At 44.7% G+C, this 18,859-nt stretch overlaps 1 protein-coding gene across 4 annotated transcripts in view; it reads left to right on the top strand.

Moving 5' to 3' along the window:
• Positions 1-17,674, top strand: part of RNF222 (ring finger protein 222) — a 33,586-nt gene extending 15,912 nt beyond the window's left edge. For 3 of the 4 annotated variants that reach the window (XM_044299894.1, XM_044299893.1, XM_044299892.1), the window contains one exon: positions 15,311-17,674. In XM_044299894.1, the coding sequence (XP_044155829.1) occupies positions 15,327-15,962 (636 nt within the window). In that variant the 5' untranslated portion in view covers positions 15,311-15,326 and the 3' untranslated portion in view covers positions 15,963-17,674. Of the gene's footprint in view, positions 1-3,046; positions 3,188-15,310 lie in introns of all 4 variants that reach the window. The other variant, XM_044299895.1, reaches the window with a different exon arrangement.
• The last annotated feature ends 1,185 nt before the right edge of the window (positions 17,675-18,859 follow it).

Genomic DNA, 18,859 nt, shown 5'->3' on the forward strand with positions numbered 1-18,859 from the left:
ACTGAACGCGATCACAGGCAAAACTGAATGGCTTTGCCTGCGAAATCATGCATTTTTTACTGAATGCATTTGCAACGCATCCAGACCTAATCCGGACACGCTCGTCTGCAAGGGGCCTAACAGTCAATCGCAGTCTTCACACTCATGCCCCCTAGGGCCAGGGCAGTGTTAGGAGGGTGCACCTCAGTGGCGTAACTACCGGGGAAGTGGCTGCTTCGGGGCCCGGGCTGACAAGGGGCCCGGCGCCCGACAGCGTGTCAGTCAAGTTTAATCTTTTTTATTTATATGCAAATTACCTTCCTAACGTGCCCAAGAGGTTGTCCCTCCAGCCGTTTGTGCCCAGCCGCGCCCATTATCGCCAAGCCCACCACCGCCCCGCTGTTAATTATTCACTGCTGTCCTCATCTTTTTTTTCTTCTAAGTGCGCCGTAGTCTTGCGCATGCGCCGATGTTACTCACGTGCAGGCCCATGCGGTGTCCTGGCAGCAGCCTCAAGTAGTGTAATCATGCATGCGTCAGCTTTCTCCGCTTTCTGGCACATGCGCGATTACATTACTTAAGGGCTGCTGCCAGGACACCGCATGGGCCCGCACGTGAGTAACATCGGCGCATGCGCAAGACTACGGCACACTTAGAAAAAACTAGAAAAGACGAGGACAGCAGTGAATAATTAATAGCGGGACGGCGCTGGGCTTGGCGATAATGGACGCAGCTCGGTCGGAGGGACAGCCCTTTGGGCACGTTAGGAAGGTAATTTGCATATAAATAAAAAAGATTTTTATAAAAAATAAAAAGGACAGGTGGGGGTAAAAATAGTATATAAAAAATTGGGCGGGGGGCTGGGGGAGCCCATACAAAAATTTGCTGTGGGGCCCAGGCACTTCTAGTTACGCCCTTGGTGAACCCCTTTTTTTTTCTTACTTGGAGCACTCCCTGATGTTGGCGCTCCTGCCTAATGGTAGTTCGAAAGCCCTTGGTGTTATGGTTTAGTGCGGGTGCGTGGCAGGAGGTGTAGGCTGCATTGGCCGGCGCATGGATTAGGAGTCAGTAAGGTTAGGTTCACATCACGTTTTTGCCATCCGTTTAATGTATGCAAAAAACATATATACGTTAAAGGATGCCTCAGACTGATGCCATACAGTGGCATCCTCCATCACCATAGAGCTCCATTGTAAAAAAAAACTGGATTGGTTAACGTATATGTTTTTTTGCCAGACTCTGCAGGATACTACAGTGTGGTGTACTACGACTGCGCTTTTTTATCCTTTTTTTCCCCCCAACATATATGTTAAACTGATGACAAAAACGTGATCTGAACCCACTCTAACCAGGCCAGTTGTAGAAAGTCAATGTCTCTCTTTACTAATGTGCAGAATGGGAATTGTAGTATATCCAACATTATTACCTCCCAGATAGCAATGTATAGATATGAGTAAGAAAGGGAATTGTAGTACTCATTCCTCTCTATCCTCCCAGAGTCTCTCTCTGCAGAATCTATAGCTGGCAATAGCACTCTTGCAATGGTGGCTGTAATTTCCAACTGAGGTCAGACCATGTACGAAATATGCATCAGCAATGTTCCTTTCACAGCAGTAAAGTCTATAGTAGCCTTTAACAGCAAAATGCCTTATTGTCTGACTTTAAATGCTCAGTCATGCAGTTTCTGGACCTTTTTGGTTCTTTTCTGTTTGTCTCTCTTTCTAGAGTACTCTAAATGGTGAGGTCTTTCACTTAAAGGGGTTGTCCGGGTTCAGAGCTGAACCCGGACATACCCATAATATTATCCAGGCAGCCCCCTGAGGTTAGCATTTGTTTCCGATAGACTTTCTTAGTTCTAGTGTCAACAATTGCCTAGCATCTTCTAGACAGCGTTGGTGTTCCTTCACCCATTCTGTTTCAGGCAGGTGGTTGACTACGTCTGGTACGGCTGCATCTAGGGGAATGTCATCAGGTAATTTTCCTTGTTGAGCGAACGTCAGGTAATATGGTGTGTAACCAGAGGAACAATAGACGGTATTGTTGTAGATTTAGCAGACGATTGTCGGGAAGGAAGCATTACTTTCCGACAATCACCTACTTGTCAGTGAAGGAGACCGCTCATTTACGTGCAATGCCATCGCTCGTCCCCATACAGGTTCATTATTTCCCGGCAGCAGAGCATAATTAGGCAGAATGATCTGCTGCCGGCAACAGTGATTATTGTGACCACATAAAAGATGTGATTACCTGATGAATGAGCAAAATGCTAATTTATTGGGTAATCGGTGGCACCTTTACACTGGAAGATCATCGCTAGCAAGCGTTCCTACAAAGGCTTGTTAGCAATTGGCCGTAGATGATCCTCAGCTAGTGTAATTCAGCCCTAACTCAGGTAATAGAAGCGGGCAATTAATTCTCTTTTGTGGTGGAACAGCTTTCCACATGCTAAGTTTTATTTTCTCAAACAATCCATTACCTTTTGGATGGTATACAGTTGTGCGACGGGCAGGAAGCACCATAGGCCAGGGGTGTCTTTAAAATGTTCTAAGTGGTTTTTTTTTGTTGCCAGTTGCATTTCAGCAACGAGGGACTAAATAAATGGTGTTGGTGGTACCCAAGTGTAGAAATCCCAGAGTGGTGTAAGGGTTGCCTATAATGTCCCTTTGGGTGTTGTGGCGGTGCATGTGTCACGGTGCTCCTACCTGGATATTCTGGAACCCCAGACGTGGTCGCCCGAACCCGCTGCAGAGCAAGGGGAAGATGTAGAGGAGATTGGTAGGAATGAATTGAGTCCAGACTTGTATTAATGTTGAAAACAGCAGCTTTACTTGAATAGGCTTGCATCAGGAAACAATCTTTCAACTTTATCTTAATCACCAGCAAGCTTTGGCATTAAATTCTGGCAGGCAAACACATTCGGATCTGCTACATCTGTCACTTTCTCTAGCTCTGCTGTGCTAACTGGATTAAATAGAAACTTTTCTTTTCTTTCTGCTGTACTTAGCTTGGAGTGGTCTTACTCTGTCTTTATCTTGATCTGTATCTTTTATCTTTTGTCTTTGTCCAGGGAACCTTTCATCCTGGCTTCTGAGGCTCTTAGCTCTTTTCTCTCTTGTTCCAGCAGAGCTGATGGTGCTCCACTGGCCTTGGCGAGGCCCGTCTAACAGGGATGAGGTACTCTCAACTCCAGACCTCTCCCTTAGAAGGGGTAGGTCAGACTGACTTTCACTATCCAAACTCCTCCCTCTCTAGAGAGGGCTAGAATGGAAAGAAGGTTCTATTGTAGGTAAACTAGCTCTGCCATTGTTGCCGCCATCTGCTGGTATATCCGGTACATTACACTTTAAGGCCTCCTGCACACAAACGTTTTTTTTTCCGTTTACGTTCCTTTTTTTGCGTTCCGTATACGGACTGTATACAGAACCATTCATTTCAATAGATCCACACAAAAAAAATGGAAGTCACTCTGTATGCTTTTCGTTTCCGCATTTCAGTATTTTTGTTCCGTTCAAACATAGAACATGTCTTATTCTTGTCTGCATTACTGACAAGGAAAGTACTGTTTCATTAGGGGCCAGCTGTTTCGGTCCGCAAAATACGTAATTCACATGGATGTCATCCATATTTTCTGCGGATCCGTTTTTTACGGACCGCAAAACCATACGGTCGTGTGCAGGAGGCCTAACAGTTACAAAATCAGAAATACAGCTTTACATTATGCAGGGATCTGGCAATAAATACACAAGATGACACAGAATCCACAGTAGGACATAGTGGGGGCGAGAAAGGGTGGTAATACCATTTGGGGTATTACATTCCCCGGCACTTAATAACTAAGCTGCCCTCGGCTTGTGCTTAGGGTAAATATATATGCTCTCCGGGTACCTGAACAAATACAAAGTGCTGCATAAAGAACAGACTTACAAAGACTGACATATAAGACGGCTACCACTCAATAAGTGTACTTCACTTTATTAAGTACTACTCAACTCTTACTGTACAAAGTGCTCAATACTCCACGATTCGGCCATAGTCGCATATGGAGCGTGGGGGTGTCGCGTACTGTAATCCCTCCACATGGCATGATACGCCCACAAACAGAAGCGTGGCTTCATCCTGTAATCCCTTCCAAGCACCAAGGTGTATAAATAGCTTTTCGCACGGTCACCTTGATGATTAAACAGGTAGCTAACCAAACATTTTTTCCTTAAGGTGGTGCACAAGGCCTTAGGACTAAAATAACCTTGGCTAAACACAAGGCTCTCAAACATATACACAACGAGGATGAGGCTAAGCACTCCAATCTCTCCATACATAATAGCAGCGGGTTACCCTACACGATGTTAGACCTGGTTGTGACGTTCTACCTCTTGGTTTCTCTGGTGTAGCAATAGGCTATGTCACTCAGGAACCATTAGTATTCTGCGTCCTCAGAGGCAGTCCATAATAAGCAACGGCGATGTTAGATCTGCTTGTGACGTACCAGACGTCCTCAGAGGCAGTCCATAAAACTAAGCAAAGACATAAAGTGCTTACTGGTGACCTGAATAAAGTGCAAGGACCATAATCCATACAAAATGCATATAAAATCAATTTGCGGCACCTGAAAAAGAATACACACAATGAGCAATATACTTGAACGTTGCTGAAATAGAAAAAAATTGTGCAAATCACAATGCATATATAAAAGCTAGTAAACTACTGCAATACGGCAATAAAATTACATCAGAGTCCATTTTCTTCTGTGCTTGAGGGTAAAGTGCTCCGAACTAGAACTTTTAGTGCAGCAAAGTCTTTTGTAATCCATGGGAACAGCAATGTCCTTATTTGTAATCCAAATGAGGTAATATTTGTAATCCACATAAGGCACAAAGTAATTTGTAATTCACATGGGTAACAATGGAATAGAAGCACAGGTCATGAGAACCATTTAGTAAAAGGGCTCCCAAACAACCTGAAAAGAGGGGGAAAAAGGAAAAATTGGCGCAATTCATGCGCAACGGGGATGTAAATACTGATGATGGGGAGAGTCCTGACTCTCATGATAATCCAGGTGAGGGCTGAACCAGGGCAACCTAAAAACATAAAACAGATAAAACATGCCAACAGGCCCTCACACTTCATACGCTGTCCACGGGGTGGCTCCCAAAAGTCAGTATTCTTTCAGTGGCAGACTGATGTTGGCGAGAGGTTCCCTATGGGAAGGGCCTCAGGTCCTCTTCACTACTGGAGCTGCTGTAAAAGGACATAAGAGGTTGGTTCTGCCTCTGGTAATCCAGGCGAGCTTTAGTGGTGGAGCACCACTGCCCTCCTGTGGCAGTGCTGGGTAAAGACCGGGTGGTCACCTTCTTCACAGTAGTGGCCATCCTCTGCTTCATCGCAGTAGCTGCTCTGGCCATCCCGAAGGGGTCCAGTATCTCCAGCTGTAGAGGCTCCGGCAAATAATCTTCCTCTCTCGTAGGAGAATCTTGCGCTGCCTCCATCTTCCTCGGCATCTGACAATTGATGACTGTCGGGCTGATAGTTACCGACTCTATAGCCACACATGCTTGCTGTGGAAGAGATGTTGGGGGGCGCTGGTAGGCCCGGCATGAGCAACTCCGGCTCTGGCTGGGGTCTCTCCCTGAAGAGGAGCACTCCATTGCTGGTTTCCTGCAAGCAACGCACCCTACCGGTGATATGAGGATCATCCGGCTACTCTTCGGGTGCAGTCAGGGGTACCATTGGTTTTGGTAAGCAGACCATTGCCACCACGAATAGGCCCTGCAGTTACTCCATGGGGGTGTACTCGACCATGTCCCCCTTGTAAAGGTTATGACGGGCTTGCGGCAGATAAGGCCGCTTCACCAAGCACACCTATTTAAATAAAGTTCCCGTGCTGTTTTACTGTCCTGCACGAACCCGGACCCCCGTTCTACCGAGAACCACATAATACTCCCGGTTCTCCTCTCAAATATAGGGTCCCAGGGCTGAGGCCGGTCCCACACGTTAACGGCCAAATATTCCATGGCCTTTCTATATTCCCACATGTTGCAGGCCCGGGCAGTAATCTCTCTGGGGACCATTGGGTTCAGTCCTTCAAATGAACCATGCTTTCTGGGCGGTGGAGTGGAGAATCTCCGACCGCCTCCGCCATGCCATCTGGCTCGGGGAATGCCCGAGGTACCTCTATAGGGGGTCGCTGGACTTGAGAGGAAAATCTCTTCCGGCGCTGCCTTTGTTTTGGGGTCTTCATCACCGCAGGACATGCTGCCCCATTCCTGCTGTCGTTGACGCACCATTTTGCCATCTTTAGCACAGGCTGGGACTGGAAGTGAAGGAGGGGCTTCCTGGGAGGGGCTTCCACTTCCTCTCTTAGCACAGTAACATCGCTCCCGGTGGGCAGGGCTAGGCTTTCCCGCTTTAACTGGGGGTGTTCCTGAATTTTCCTGGTCTGTTTTGGCAAGAAGAAGCTGCGCCATCAAAGTCAAAGATGGCTGATTAACCCTTCGGATGCTGGCGCGCTTGGTTTTGTGCTTGCCGCTCCGCAATAAACAAATCTAAGTCATTTTTAAAGGCAGTCTTGTAACTCCAATAGGCTATAGAGTTCAATGGCACACAGTTTTAACGTATTCAGATCCTGTTCGAGGCGCCAAATGTGGCGGGTATGAAGGACCATAGGCCAGGGGTCCCTTTAAGATGTTTAAGTGTTTTTTTGTCATGACGTCAGTTGCATTTCAGCAACGAGGGACTGGGTCCCCCTAAATAAATGGTGTTGGTGATACCCAGGTGCAGGAATGCCAGAGTGGTGTAAGGGTTGCCTATAATGTCTCTTTGGGTGTTGTGGCGGTGCACGTGTCACGGTGCTCCCACCTCAATATCCTGGAACCACAGACGTGGTCACCCAAACCTGCTGCAGAGCAAGGGGTAGTTGTAGAAGGGATTAGTAGGAATGAATTGAGTCGAGACTTGTATTAATGTTGAAAATAGCAGCTTTACTTGAATAAGCTTGCATCAGGAAACAATCTTCCAACTTTATCTTGATCACCAGCAAGCTATTGCATTAAATTCTGGCAGGCAAACACATTAGGCCAGGCATCCTCAAGCTGCGGCCCTCCAGCTGTTGTAAAACTACAACTCCCACAATGCCCTGCTGTAGGCTGATACCTGTAGGCTGTTCGGGCATGCTGGGAGTTGTAGTTTTGCAACAGCTGGAGGGCCGCAGTTTAAGGATGCCTGCATTAGGCTCTGATACATCTGTCACTTTCTCTAGCTATGCTGTGTTAACTGGATTAAATAGAAACTTTTCTTTTCTTTCTGCTGTACTTAGCTTGGGGTGGTCTGACTCTGTCTTTATCTTGATCTGTATCTTTGATCTTTTGTCTTTGTCCAGGGAACCTTTTTATCTCTCTTGTTCCAGCAGAGCTGATGGTGCTCCACTGGCCTGTCCAACAGGGATGAGGGGCCTACTGCCTTCCCCTTACAGGGGGTACTCTCAACTCCAGACCTATCCCCTAGAAGGGGTAGGTCAGACTGACACTAACTAACTAAACTCCTCCCTCTCTAGAGAGGGCTAGAATGGAAAGCAGGTTCCATTCCATCTGCTGGTAGACCAGGTACATTACCCTTTAACAGTTACAAAATCAGAAATACAGCTACATATTATGCAGGATCTGGCAATAAATGCACAAGATGACACAGAATCCACAGTAGGAGATAGTGGTATTACATTTGCAGAGTGTGCATAACTTTTGGAACAATTGAGATTCAAAGGCAGATCCTTGACCCGAGAGAATCTTCTCTGGACAGCCATATGGTAATAGGAAGATTTTCCAAAGAGCTGCTACTGTGGTTTGGGCTGTTAAGTCTTTAATGGGTACGACAACTACGAATTTTGTGTAGTAGTCAATGATGGCCATGGCATAGGTGTACCCAGATTTACTTGGCTTAACTTTGACATGGTTATTGGCCACAATTTCAAATGTTTTTTTTTTACTCATGATTGGATGTAATGGTGCTCGCTTATCTTTTTTCTCTCCCCTGCTCAAAGCACATGTTGGACAATTACAGCAACAAGTTGCAATGTCTTGCTGCATTCTAATCCAAAAGAATAAATGTCTGATGGTAGCTTCAGTTTTCTGAGTGCCAAAGTGTCCGGATCTGTTGTGGTACATTTCTAAGACAATCTTGACATCCCTCCGAGGTACTACCACTTGATGTAGTTGGTCATTGGTGGTAGGGTCAAGGGTTCTTCAAAGCAGTAGATCTTTTTTAGATAAACAGACATTTCTTTTGTCACCAGGAAATGTCTGGGTTTGCTCTTTTTCACTGGATTCTCTCAGACATTCTTCCACTTGAGAAATAGTCTTGTATCTCTCCTATAACATGGCTCTCGGACTGGAGCCTAATACAGAGTTTTTTTTTTTAGTTGACAGTTCAGGAGCGACTTACTGCTAAGAATGAGGCCAGGTTCACATCCGCTCTGTGAACTTCAGTAGTTCCGGTGAAGGAACAGACTGCCAGGTGATACCATATCCGGAATAGCCAGAAACCACTGCGCACCGCCTGATCCCCATTCACTATAACGGGATCCAACAGGGATCTGGCTGCTTTCTGGCATATATGTCGGCTTTCAGCTGGACATAAAATGGTTTGTGTAGAAATTTTTGTCCAGCTGAAAGACGAAACAACACAAACGCAGATGTGAACCCAGCCTTAAAGGCTTTCCTTGTTTTGCCCTCGACCTGATTGGTGTTCTCTTGGGGGAACCTAGAGTAGAATGGAGGAATTTTGATTCTTCCTAGCCATCATGAGTTAATTAAATCCATCTTCGTTGTCAATCTGGATAAGGCATCAGCATTTTCATTGGATTTTCTTAGGCTGTGGAGGGCCTCTCTTTGTCGGTGTATGCTGTTCTAATTGGCCTAGTTGCTTCCGAAATTTTCTCTTAGCTTTCTGCTAGAAAGGACACTTGGTCACTCAGGGCAGCGAATGCATCTGGAATAGGAACTTGGGCCCTTTGTTGATGGCATGGCTGGTTTCTGCAGGCACAAGAGAAGGCAATGGATTGGTGTCATTGGCAGCTTCAGGCTTGTGGTCGATCCCTAGGATGTTTATAGCTAGTTCCTTGAAGTCTAAAAAAGGGGTGTCTAGGTGCTGCAGCACCTTCCTTGAACTGTTCCCTTAAGGTTTAGTCTTGGTTCTCAGCTTCTCGGGGGTCTACATGGATGACAGCCCTCAGGGCCTCTTGCAAGAAGGTTAGCGATGGTCCCAAATAGTTTCTATAATGATTTGCCCCAGTGGTACTTACTCAGATCAGCTGGCACTCTGTTTTTCAGTCCTGCATTGCAGGATATTTGTAGTTGTTCTGCCCGCCTGTTTTCAAGATGGCAACAGCCTTCAACTTATGACACGGTATGGTTTCTTTTTCTGTCCTTGGGAACTTGTTGTAGATACTTAGGTTCACCTTGCTGGGCTGTGATTTCTTATCAGTAGGCAGGCTGTTGATTTTCCCGCTGCCTGCAGGGGGTACTCTTGCTGATTTCCACGCTTGGATGGGTGGAGCTAGACCTGGATGGCGAATATCCAATGTGCAGCCAGTAGCACGTCACTATGGCTGTCCTGTGAGCTGTGGTGAGTGAGGATACCCACGATAAGTCTGAACTCCACAAAACACCCTTTGGTAGCACAAAAAGGGTCAGTAACATAGTAGTAAGGCCACTTGCTTGGTAGGACACAGAGAATTTTGGATACTGTTTGTGATGCCAGAAAATATGCTGCAAGCATGCTGCAATCACAGTGGCCATCATCACACCGATGCTCCAAAGGGCCAGGGCAGTTTTATTACCTCAGGGCACATCCAGATGTTGGGACTCCGGCCTGATAGTAGTTTGGTTTTGTGGTTTGGTGTCGGTGCAAGGCAGGAGGTGTAGGGAGCAATGGCCGGCGTATGGTGCAGGAGTCAGTAACCAGGCCAGTTGTAGAAAGTAAATGTCTATGTTTACTAACATGCATAATGGGAGTTGTACTACATCCAACGGCATACACAATCACAAATAATTCACATTGTAAATCCTCCCAGATAGCAATGTATAGAAATGAGTAAAATGGGAATTGTAGTACTCTTTCCTCTCTGTCTTCCCAGAGTCTCTCTCTGCAGAATCTGTGACCAGCAATATTACTGTTGCAATGGTGGCTGTAATTTCCAACTGAGGTATACAGGGTTAAAGATAAGCAATGTTCCTCTCACAACAGTAAAGCCTATACCAGCCTTTATCGGCAAAATACCTTACTGACTCCAGTGCTCAGCCATGCAGATTCTGGACCTTTTTGGTTCTTTGCTTTATCTCTCTCTTTCTGGAGTACTGTAGAAATGGTGAAGTCTTTCATTTAGGTAGATAATCCTCAGAGGAGGTGATTCTGCAGAACTTTGGTCTTGTCCTGTGAGGAGTGGAGCACATGGAGTTGCCTCTCACTTCCTCCTCTAACTCTAGACCGAGCTAGGGGTGGATCCAGAATCCACACCTAACTTCTTGCATGGGCTCAGTCAGGGTAATTAACTCCATCTCATCCATACAAAAGCTATGCTGGGTACATTATTAAAGTATGAACATATAAAATAGCATTAAATAACATTGCATAATATTATATAACAAGAAGAACTTGCAGGAACCCTGTTCGGTGTTCTGCAGTACTGCTTAGATACACCAGCTCAACAGACAGTATAACACATGATAGGTTTAGATATATTATAATTTGGCAGACAGTATCACACATGATAGGTTTAGATATATTATAATTTGGCAGACAGTATCACACATGATAGGTTTAGATATATTATAATTTGGCAGACAGTATCACACATGATAGGTTTAGATACATAGCTCAGCAGACAGTAACAAATATGATAGGATTAAATTCACGAGTTTAGCAGCAGTTTTTTTTGTTTTGTTTTTTATAGCGAATATGGTGTTGTATGATTTGACAGACAGATATTAAAGGGTTTGTGCCATGATTTAAATGTATTTTCTATCCATGAGATAGGTGATAAGTAATTGATCAGTGGAGGTCCCAGCAGTCGGGGACCATGAGAATGGAGGCCCTGCATGACTAGACCGAAGGTTGACCATGTTTTCTGCTGCTCCATTCATCTCTATTGGCCTACCAAAGAGAAGCTGACTACAGCGCAAGGCTATCTCTGCCAGCGACATAGAGATGAGTGTAGCGGCAGCGCACATGATCAACCATCGATCTATTCCTGCAGGTGGGCACAGGACCTTCATTCCGGTGTTTGGCAGGGGTTCCAGCAGTCGGACCAGTGATCAGACACTTAACCCCTATCCTGTGGATAGGGGATAAGTTTAAATCTTGTTCCATCCCTTGATCCATCAAGTTCAACCAAAGGATAGGTGGGGATGTGAACTTTAGAAAAAGGGGAGTGGAGAGGTCCTAGATTTCTACACATTTTCATAAGCATTATACAAACCGGATTCCAAAAAAGTTGGGACACTAAACAAATTGTGAATAAAAACTGAATGCAATGATGTGGAGATGGCAAATGTCAATATTTTATTTGTAATAGAATGTAGATGACAGATCAAGTGTTTAATACGAGTAAATGTATAATTTTAAAGGAAAAATACGTTGATTCAAATTTCCACGGTGTCAAAAAATCCCAAAAAAGTTGGGACAAGTAGCAATAAGAGGCTGGAAAAAGTAAATTTGAGCATAACGAAGAGCTGGAAGACCAATTAACACTAGATAGGTCAATTGGCAACATGATTGGGTATAAAAAGAGCTTCTCAGAGTGGCAGTGTCTCTCAGAAGCCAAGATGGGTAGAGGATCACCAATTCCCACAATGTTGCGCAGAAAGATAGTGGAGCAATATCAGAAAGGTGTTACCCAGCGAAAAATTGCAAAGACTTTGCATCTATCATCATCCACTGTGCATAACATCATCCGAAGATTCAGAGAATCTGGAACAATCTCTGTGTGTAAGGGTCAAGGCCGTAAAACCATACTGGATGCCCGTGATCTCCGGGCCCTTAAACGACACTGCACCACAAACAGGAATGCTACTGTAAAGGAAATCACAGAATGGGCTCAGGAATACTTCCAGAAACCATTGTCAGTGAACACAATCCACCGTGCCATCCGCCGTTGCCAGCTGAAACTCTACAGTGCAAAGAAGAAGCCATTTCTAAGCAAGATCCACAAGCTCAGGCGTTTTCACTGGGCCAGGGAGCATTTAAAATGGAGTGTGGCAAAATGGAAGACTGTTCTGTGGTCAGACGAGTCACGATTTGAAGTTCTTTTTGGAAATCTGGGACGCCATGTCATCCGGACCAAAGAGGACAAGGACAACCCAAGTTGTTATCAACGCTCAGTTCAGAAGCCTGCATCTCTGATGGTATGGGGTTGCATGAGTACGTGTGGCATGGGCAGCTTGCATGTCTGGAAAGGCACCATCAATGCAGAAAAATATATTCAGGTTCTAGAACAACATATGCTCCCATCCAGACGTCATCTCTTTCAGGGAAGACCCTGCATTTTTCAACAAGATAATGCCAGACCACATTCTGCATCAATCACAACATCATGGCTGCGTAGGAGAAGGATCCGGGTACTGAAATGGCCAGTCTGCAGTCCAGATCCTTCACCTATAGAGAACATTTGGCGCATCATAAAGAGGAAGGTGCAACAAAGAAGGCCCAAGACGATTGAACAGTTAGAGGCCTGTATTAGACAAGAATGGGAGAGCATTCCTATTTCTAAACTTGAGAAACTGGTCTCCTCGGTCCCCAGACGTCTGTTGACTGTTGTAAGAAGAAAGGGAGATGCAACACAGTGGTGAAAAAATGGCCTTGTCCCAACTTTTGGGGGATTTGTTGACACCATGAAATTCTGATTCAACATATTTTTCCCTTAAAATGGTACATTTTCTCAGTTTAAACTTTTGTTCCGTGATTTATGTTCTATTCTGAATAAAATATTAGAAGTTGGCACCTCCACATCATTGCATTCAGTTTTTATTCACGATTTGTATAGTGTCCCAACTTTTTGGGAATCCGGTTTGTATTTGTATAGGTTAATCATGTCCCCCCCCCCCCCCCAGATTAAATAAATGTAATTATTTTAATCTTTCCTCATAACTAAAGGTGGATTTACACGGCCTGATATTCGGGCAGATTATCAAGAAGGAACGTTCCTAAGAATACTGAATCCCAATAATCTGCCCGTCTAAATGTGCTGCCGATCACCCGATGAATGAGTGAAATGCTTGTTTATCGGATGATCCTGTAGTTCGTGCAGGCACATCAGTTATCATTTCTGCTGCCCAGAAACAGTGCAGCTTTATGAGGACAAGCGATCGCAATAGTGATCCCTTCTTCTCATACTGTAAAGGAGATAGCTGCATGTAAATGCCGCAGTCTACTTCACTGAACAAGCAGCCGACTGTTGGGAGGGAGCGCTTCCTTCCCAACAATTGGCTTTAGCTTAGCCAGTGTAAACCTGCCTTAAGACCCCCCATGCCCCTTATCGGTTTGGTCGCTTTCCTTTGTACTTCTTCCAGCTCCAGAGCATCCTTTCTATGGACTGGTGCCCAGAACTGAGCTGCATATCCCAGATGAGGCTGCACCAAAGCTTTGTAAAGTGGTAATATTACATGCCTGTCTTGCGAGTCCATGCCTCAGTTAATACATGAGAATATCCTGGTGGCCTTAGAAGCAGCTGGTTGACATTGTATGCTGTTATTTAGGCTATGATCTACAGGTACACGCAAATCCTCCTCTACAAGTGACTCTCCAGTGTTACATCCCCTAGGACTGTGATGGTTAACCTCCTGGCACTCCGGCGATAAAACTACAACTCCCAAGATGCACACTTGCTTGGCTGTTCTCAGAACTTCATAGAAATGAATGTGGCATGCAGGGAGTTGTAGTTTCACCACAGCTGGAGTACCGGAGGTTAGCCATCACTGCCCTAGGACATATGATACACACATATTATTACTACACAGATGCATAACTTTACATTTATCCCCCTTGAACCTCAGTTGCCAAGCTGAGGCCCAATCACTCAGCAGCTGAGACTTGTATTACGGTGTGTCAGCATTATATAGTGCCAAACACAAAATACCCAAACAGTGCCAGCTGAAGGACCCCTAAATACTGCCATACCAGTGCCAGCCACGGTGCCCCCCAAACACTGCCTTAATAGTGATGTCATAACAGCACCAGCCACAATACCCCTTAAAGGGGATGTCCAGCACTTATAAAGTATATTAGTAAGATAGTAGTAACATAGTATATAAGGCCAAAAAAAGACATCTGTCCATCCAGTTCGGACCTGTTATCCTGCAAGTTGATCCAGAGGAAGGTAAAAAAAAACTGTGAGGTAGAAGCCAATTTTCCCCACTTAAGGGGAAAAAAATTCCTTCTCGACTCCATTCAGGCAATCAGATAACTCCCTGGATTGATATTGATAGTCTATTTTCAGGATAGGCCATCAATATCTGTTTAGCAGGGATCCAACACCACGCAGGAAGTCCAGTGCCAAAAGTAGGTTCTGGAACCACACAGCTCTGTCGATAGTGTAGTGAACAGAGCTGGTAAATGCAGAGCTGCTTCAGTTGAAGTGAATGGAAGCAGAAGCCAGCTCATTTCACTACACAATGTACACAGCTGTATACTTCTGGTCTTACTTTCAGTGATAGAGCTACTCTAAAAAAAGCTGATTGGCAGGGATGACGGCTGTCAGACCTCCCCCAATCAGAAGGTGATGGCCTGTCCTCGTGATGTACTGGACAACACCTTTAATGTTTCACCCCATATTATCCCATAATAGCAGAATTTTCTTCTACTCTGGACCAGGCAGTGTCTACTCAGTAATCCCCAAAACAGTGTTGGCCACCTCATAACATTGCCAGTCAAACATGACCCCATATAGTGCAAACCACAATACAAGTAAGGCTAATTTCACACATTAGCTAAAGGTATCCGGTAGGCTATACCAGCAGATGACCATTCTGCCAAAGTTCACCATATCCGGCCTAGCCAGTTATGGCTATGCACCACTGGACCCTATTGACTATAATACAATCCAACAGGGATTCAGATGGTTTCCTGCATGAACGCCGGGTATCTACTGGACAAAATGCATACCGGATACAGTTATAGTTAATGATGTCCGGCAGTGCATGGCAATATCTGGCTGGGCTGGATACCTTTAGTATATGTCTGAAAGTAGACTATGGTATAACATAATACAGTAATACAGCCATATTATAATGACATGATTTTATGCCAACACTCTATCATCTCATAGGCCATTTCTTTTTTTGCTTTGTAGGAAAAAATTGAAAGCCATGTCGGGTGAAGACAGTGGTAAGGACAACCCTACAAATGAGTGTCCTGTATGTTACGAGCGTCTACAGAATCCGAACATCTCTGAGCGGAGGTTGAGCTGTGGTCATTCCTTCTGTCATGATTGCCTGGTAAAGTATCTCATGACGGCCAAGAAAGAGGGTTCCATAAAGAAGAATATCATATGTCCACTGTGCCGCTATGTGACATTCCTCAGCAAGAGGGGACTTATTTTGCCGCCAAATGCTGGAGAACTCAATCAGATTCTAGAGGTTCCTCACAGTCCTTCCTGTCTAACCCATTCCACTGTAGTAGGGAACCCCAACACCTTGGTCATACCCATTCCTGAGACAAGCGGGTCACATAGTCCACAAGACCTTTGCAGGTGCACATGTTCTGTTGATACTAGCCCAGATCTAATAGGTAATTCGTGTAGCTCTCAAGTCTTCATCATCAGTGATCAAGGACAACCAATGGAATGCAGCGATGAAGTGGTGACCAGTAACGAAACGCATCACATAGATGCCAGGGCGAACTGTTGCCGCTCTCCATCTTTAATAATGATATTGTTATTGATATTTCTTGTGGCTGTCTTGGCAGCAGTTCTTCCATGGATATTGTTGGTCAAAAAAACATGAAGAGAAGTTTGCCTTCCTTCAAAGGTTTTGGGCCAGGAGAAAACATCTAATTTGAGATGACCATCACAGCAAGAAGTCTTGTCCTGCCTCATCCAGAGATTGCAGGAGATGCATGTCAGAGTATGTTGAATAAACCTAGACTGGAATTTGCCATTTGCAAAGATGGTGAGTGGATACAACAAGTCTGTGTTGGGCTATAAGACGGTTCACTAAACAATGGCACCTTCTGGGTTCAGTTTTTAGTCAAAAGAAGATCCTTCTAAGCCTTGAAACAGGTCAACGATGGCAGGTCTGTTCTATTAGATAGCTTACCACTGACCTATTTTTGTTTGCTTGAGACTGCACGATTTGCACCAATAACGAAGGCCTTTCAAATGTGGATTATTTAAACATGTATGTAAAAATATGGAGAGGGGCTACGGTATCTCGCATATCTATACAAGTAGAATTTAAATTTTTGAAAATATTTTCTTCATAATGGTAGGTTTGCGTAAAAGACTCTGGGACTCTTGAAACTATGCTGTAAAAATGAACCATTCTTTCATAAACATTGCCACACCTGTTCATAGGATGTGTGTGCAACTCAGCCCTATTCAAAAAATGGAACCCAAGCACAGGTGTGGCCTTTTAAGATTCATAAGACCTTAAGGTCAACAGAGAATCCTGCTTCTTAAGAGTCGTGTATTGACACCTCAACCTCTTCCATGGATGACTAAGAGCGGCCAGTGTACATGCATATTAATATATGTGGCATTCTATTTGTCCCCTTCCTATTTCTCCATTCTGTACTCCTGGGTGCATCATGCAGTAGAAAACTGGCTCTTAGTCCTGAATATAGTCCATATATAAATACCACATTGTGTGCAAATGTGGCGAGCTTGTCTGGACTTGATTTACAAGATGGGTATAACTCAGAAAGGGTGGTGCCACCTTTTCTGTGGCCAAAGTGGTGAGTGATGTGATTTTATACTGTCAAGAAGGGAATCCAGAAATTATGGGGTAATTACAGAGTTGTGTCAGCTTTAATATGTGGTCACTGAACCTGGTTTGGAACCTTATAAAGATCGAGGTATCTGCCGGTACCGAAGCCGACTTTGGATTCCTGTTTTAAAATGTTTTTAAAGTTGTACAATTGAGGCCTGAAGTTATTCACCAAAGTCTCGCACGACTTCGGACTTAACGAAGTTTGTCTTGCCAAAGCCAATACATTTTAATGCTGTACAGAGGCAGGTCTCCGTACACCATTAAAACAACCTTTTTGAACAAATTGGCTTTGGATCTTGGATCTGAAGCTTGATTCGCTCAACAGTACTGGTAATATTTGCATATAGCTGTACAGTGGGCCCCCAGAATGAATTTTACTGCTGGGCCCTAGGCACCCCTGTCTGATTATGATCTATGTTATGGCTCTGGGAGAGCACGGAGTAAAAAATGAAAATGCAAAAACAGAAAAACGCCATGTCCTCGAACCGTTAAAGGATATTTTTACTGATGATCTGTGCTCAGGATAGGTCATCAGTATCTGATCAGTGGGGGTCCCCCACCGATCAGCTGTTTGAGGAGGCACCACTGCCTACAGCAGCACTGCAGCCTTCTTGCAGCTTAATCAGGGGTGGCCAACCTTACAGACGCATAGAGCCAAAAAAACAATGACTACCAGGAGCCACAAGCTATACATTTACACACGAGTCACCGTATTTTTCGCCCTACAAGATGCACTTAGGTTTTAATGCTCAGATCTGCCCCCCATGCTCAATTCTGAACCCCCATGCTCAGATCTTCCCCCCATGCTCAAATCTGAACCACATGCTCAGATCTGACCCCCTCAGATCAGGACCCCCCCATGCCCAGATCAGGACCCCCATGCTTAGATCAGACCCCCATGCTCAGTTCTATCATTTAAAAAAAATCTCTTCCCTCTCCTGATCAGGCACTGGGCTCCTGCCATTCTGCAGGTCTGACACGCTCTCCACTGTGACCTGATGAGCACAACGTCAGGTCATAGTGCTGGTCTCCACGTACTATGTTCTCACACTGTGTGCATCAGGACATAGCGGAGGGTGAGCTGGAGCTGCAAAGCAGTAACAGTGCCCGATCAGGAAAAGAGATTTGAGCATAGGGTGGAGAGTGAGCCGTCTGACTGCTTCCTGACTCCACAGCTAGAGACTCACTTGAAGGAGCAAAGAGCCACATGTGGCTCAAGACCCACGGGTTGGACACCCCTAATCTAGTCCATGTGACATCACGTTCATCGGTCACATGGTGTAGGCGCAGCTCAATCCCTTTCACAAACAGCTGATCGGTGAGGGGTCCCGGGTGTCAGACCTCCACCGATCAGATACTGATGATGTACCCAGAGGATAGGAACACCCCTCAGAAAGAGCGACCATTTTGAAGTTCATCATCATTGCACATGATATCAAGGAAAACAAGAGGATATTTATTGGAGGGGGGGGGGGGGGGGGAGAGAGTCCAACCAAGGTCCCTGCTTCTTCTTTTACTATCAGTCATTTCAGTGCACCACGGTAAGAAAAGATTTTTACAATGTGAAAAAGTTTTGAAAAAGAGCTGAACACTCCCAAAAAAGTGCATTAAGAATTAAAATAACTTATTGATATATGTTTTCACATCTTTATTCACTAATTTCTTCTGCACTGCAATTGTCAAGCTGCTATAGACAGTGCGCAAAAGTCAATGTAATAATTAAAAATGACTGTGATACAGAATAAAATTATTTTTGAATAACAGAAATTGATGGTGTTTTTTTTATATATATATTATGACCAGCATTGTTATACCACAGACCCTTGGACTTGCAGGTACAAAATACTATATAATTACACAAAAAACTATTTTGTGTCTACAAAAATAACATTACATTTTTTGAGTGTTTTATA

The sequence above is a fragment of the Bufo gargarizans genome, chromosome 6 (assembly GCF_014858855.1).
Source record: "Bufo gargarizans isolate SCDJY-AF-19 chromosome 6, ASM1485885v1, whole genome shotgun sequence".
Classification (NCBI taxonomy): Eukaryota; Metazoa; Chordata; class Amphibia; order Anura; family Bufonidae; genus Bufo; species Bufo gargarizans.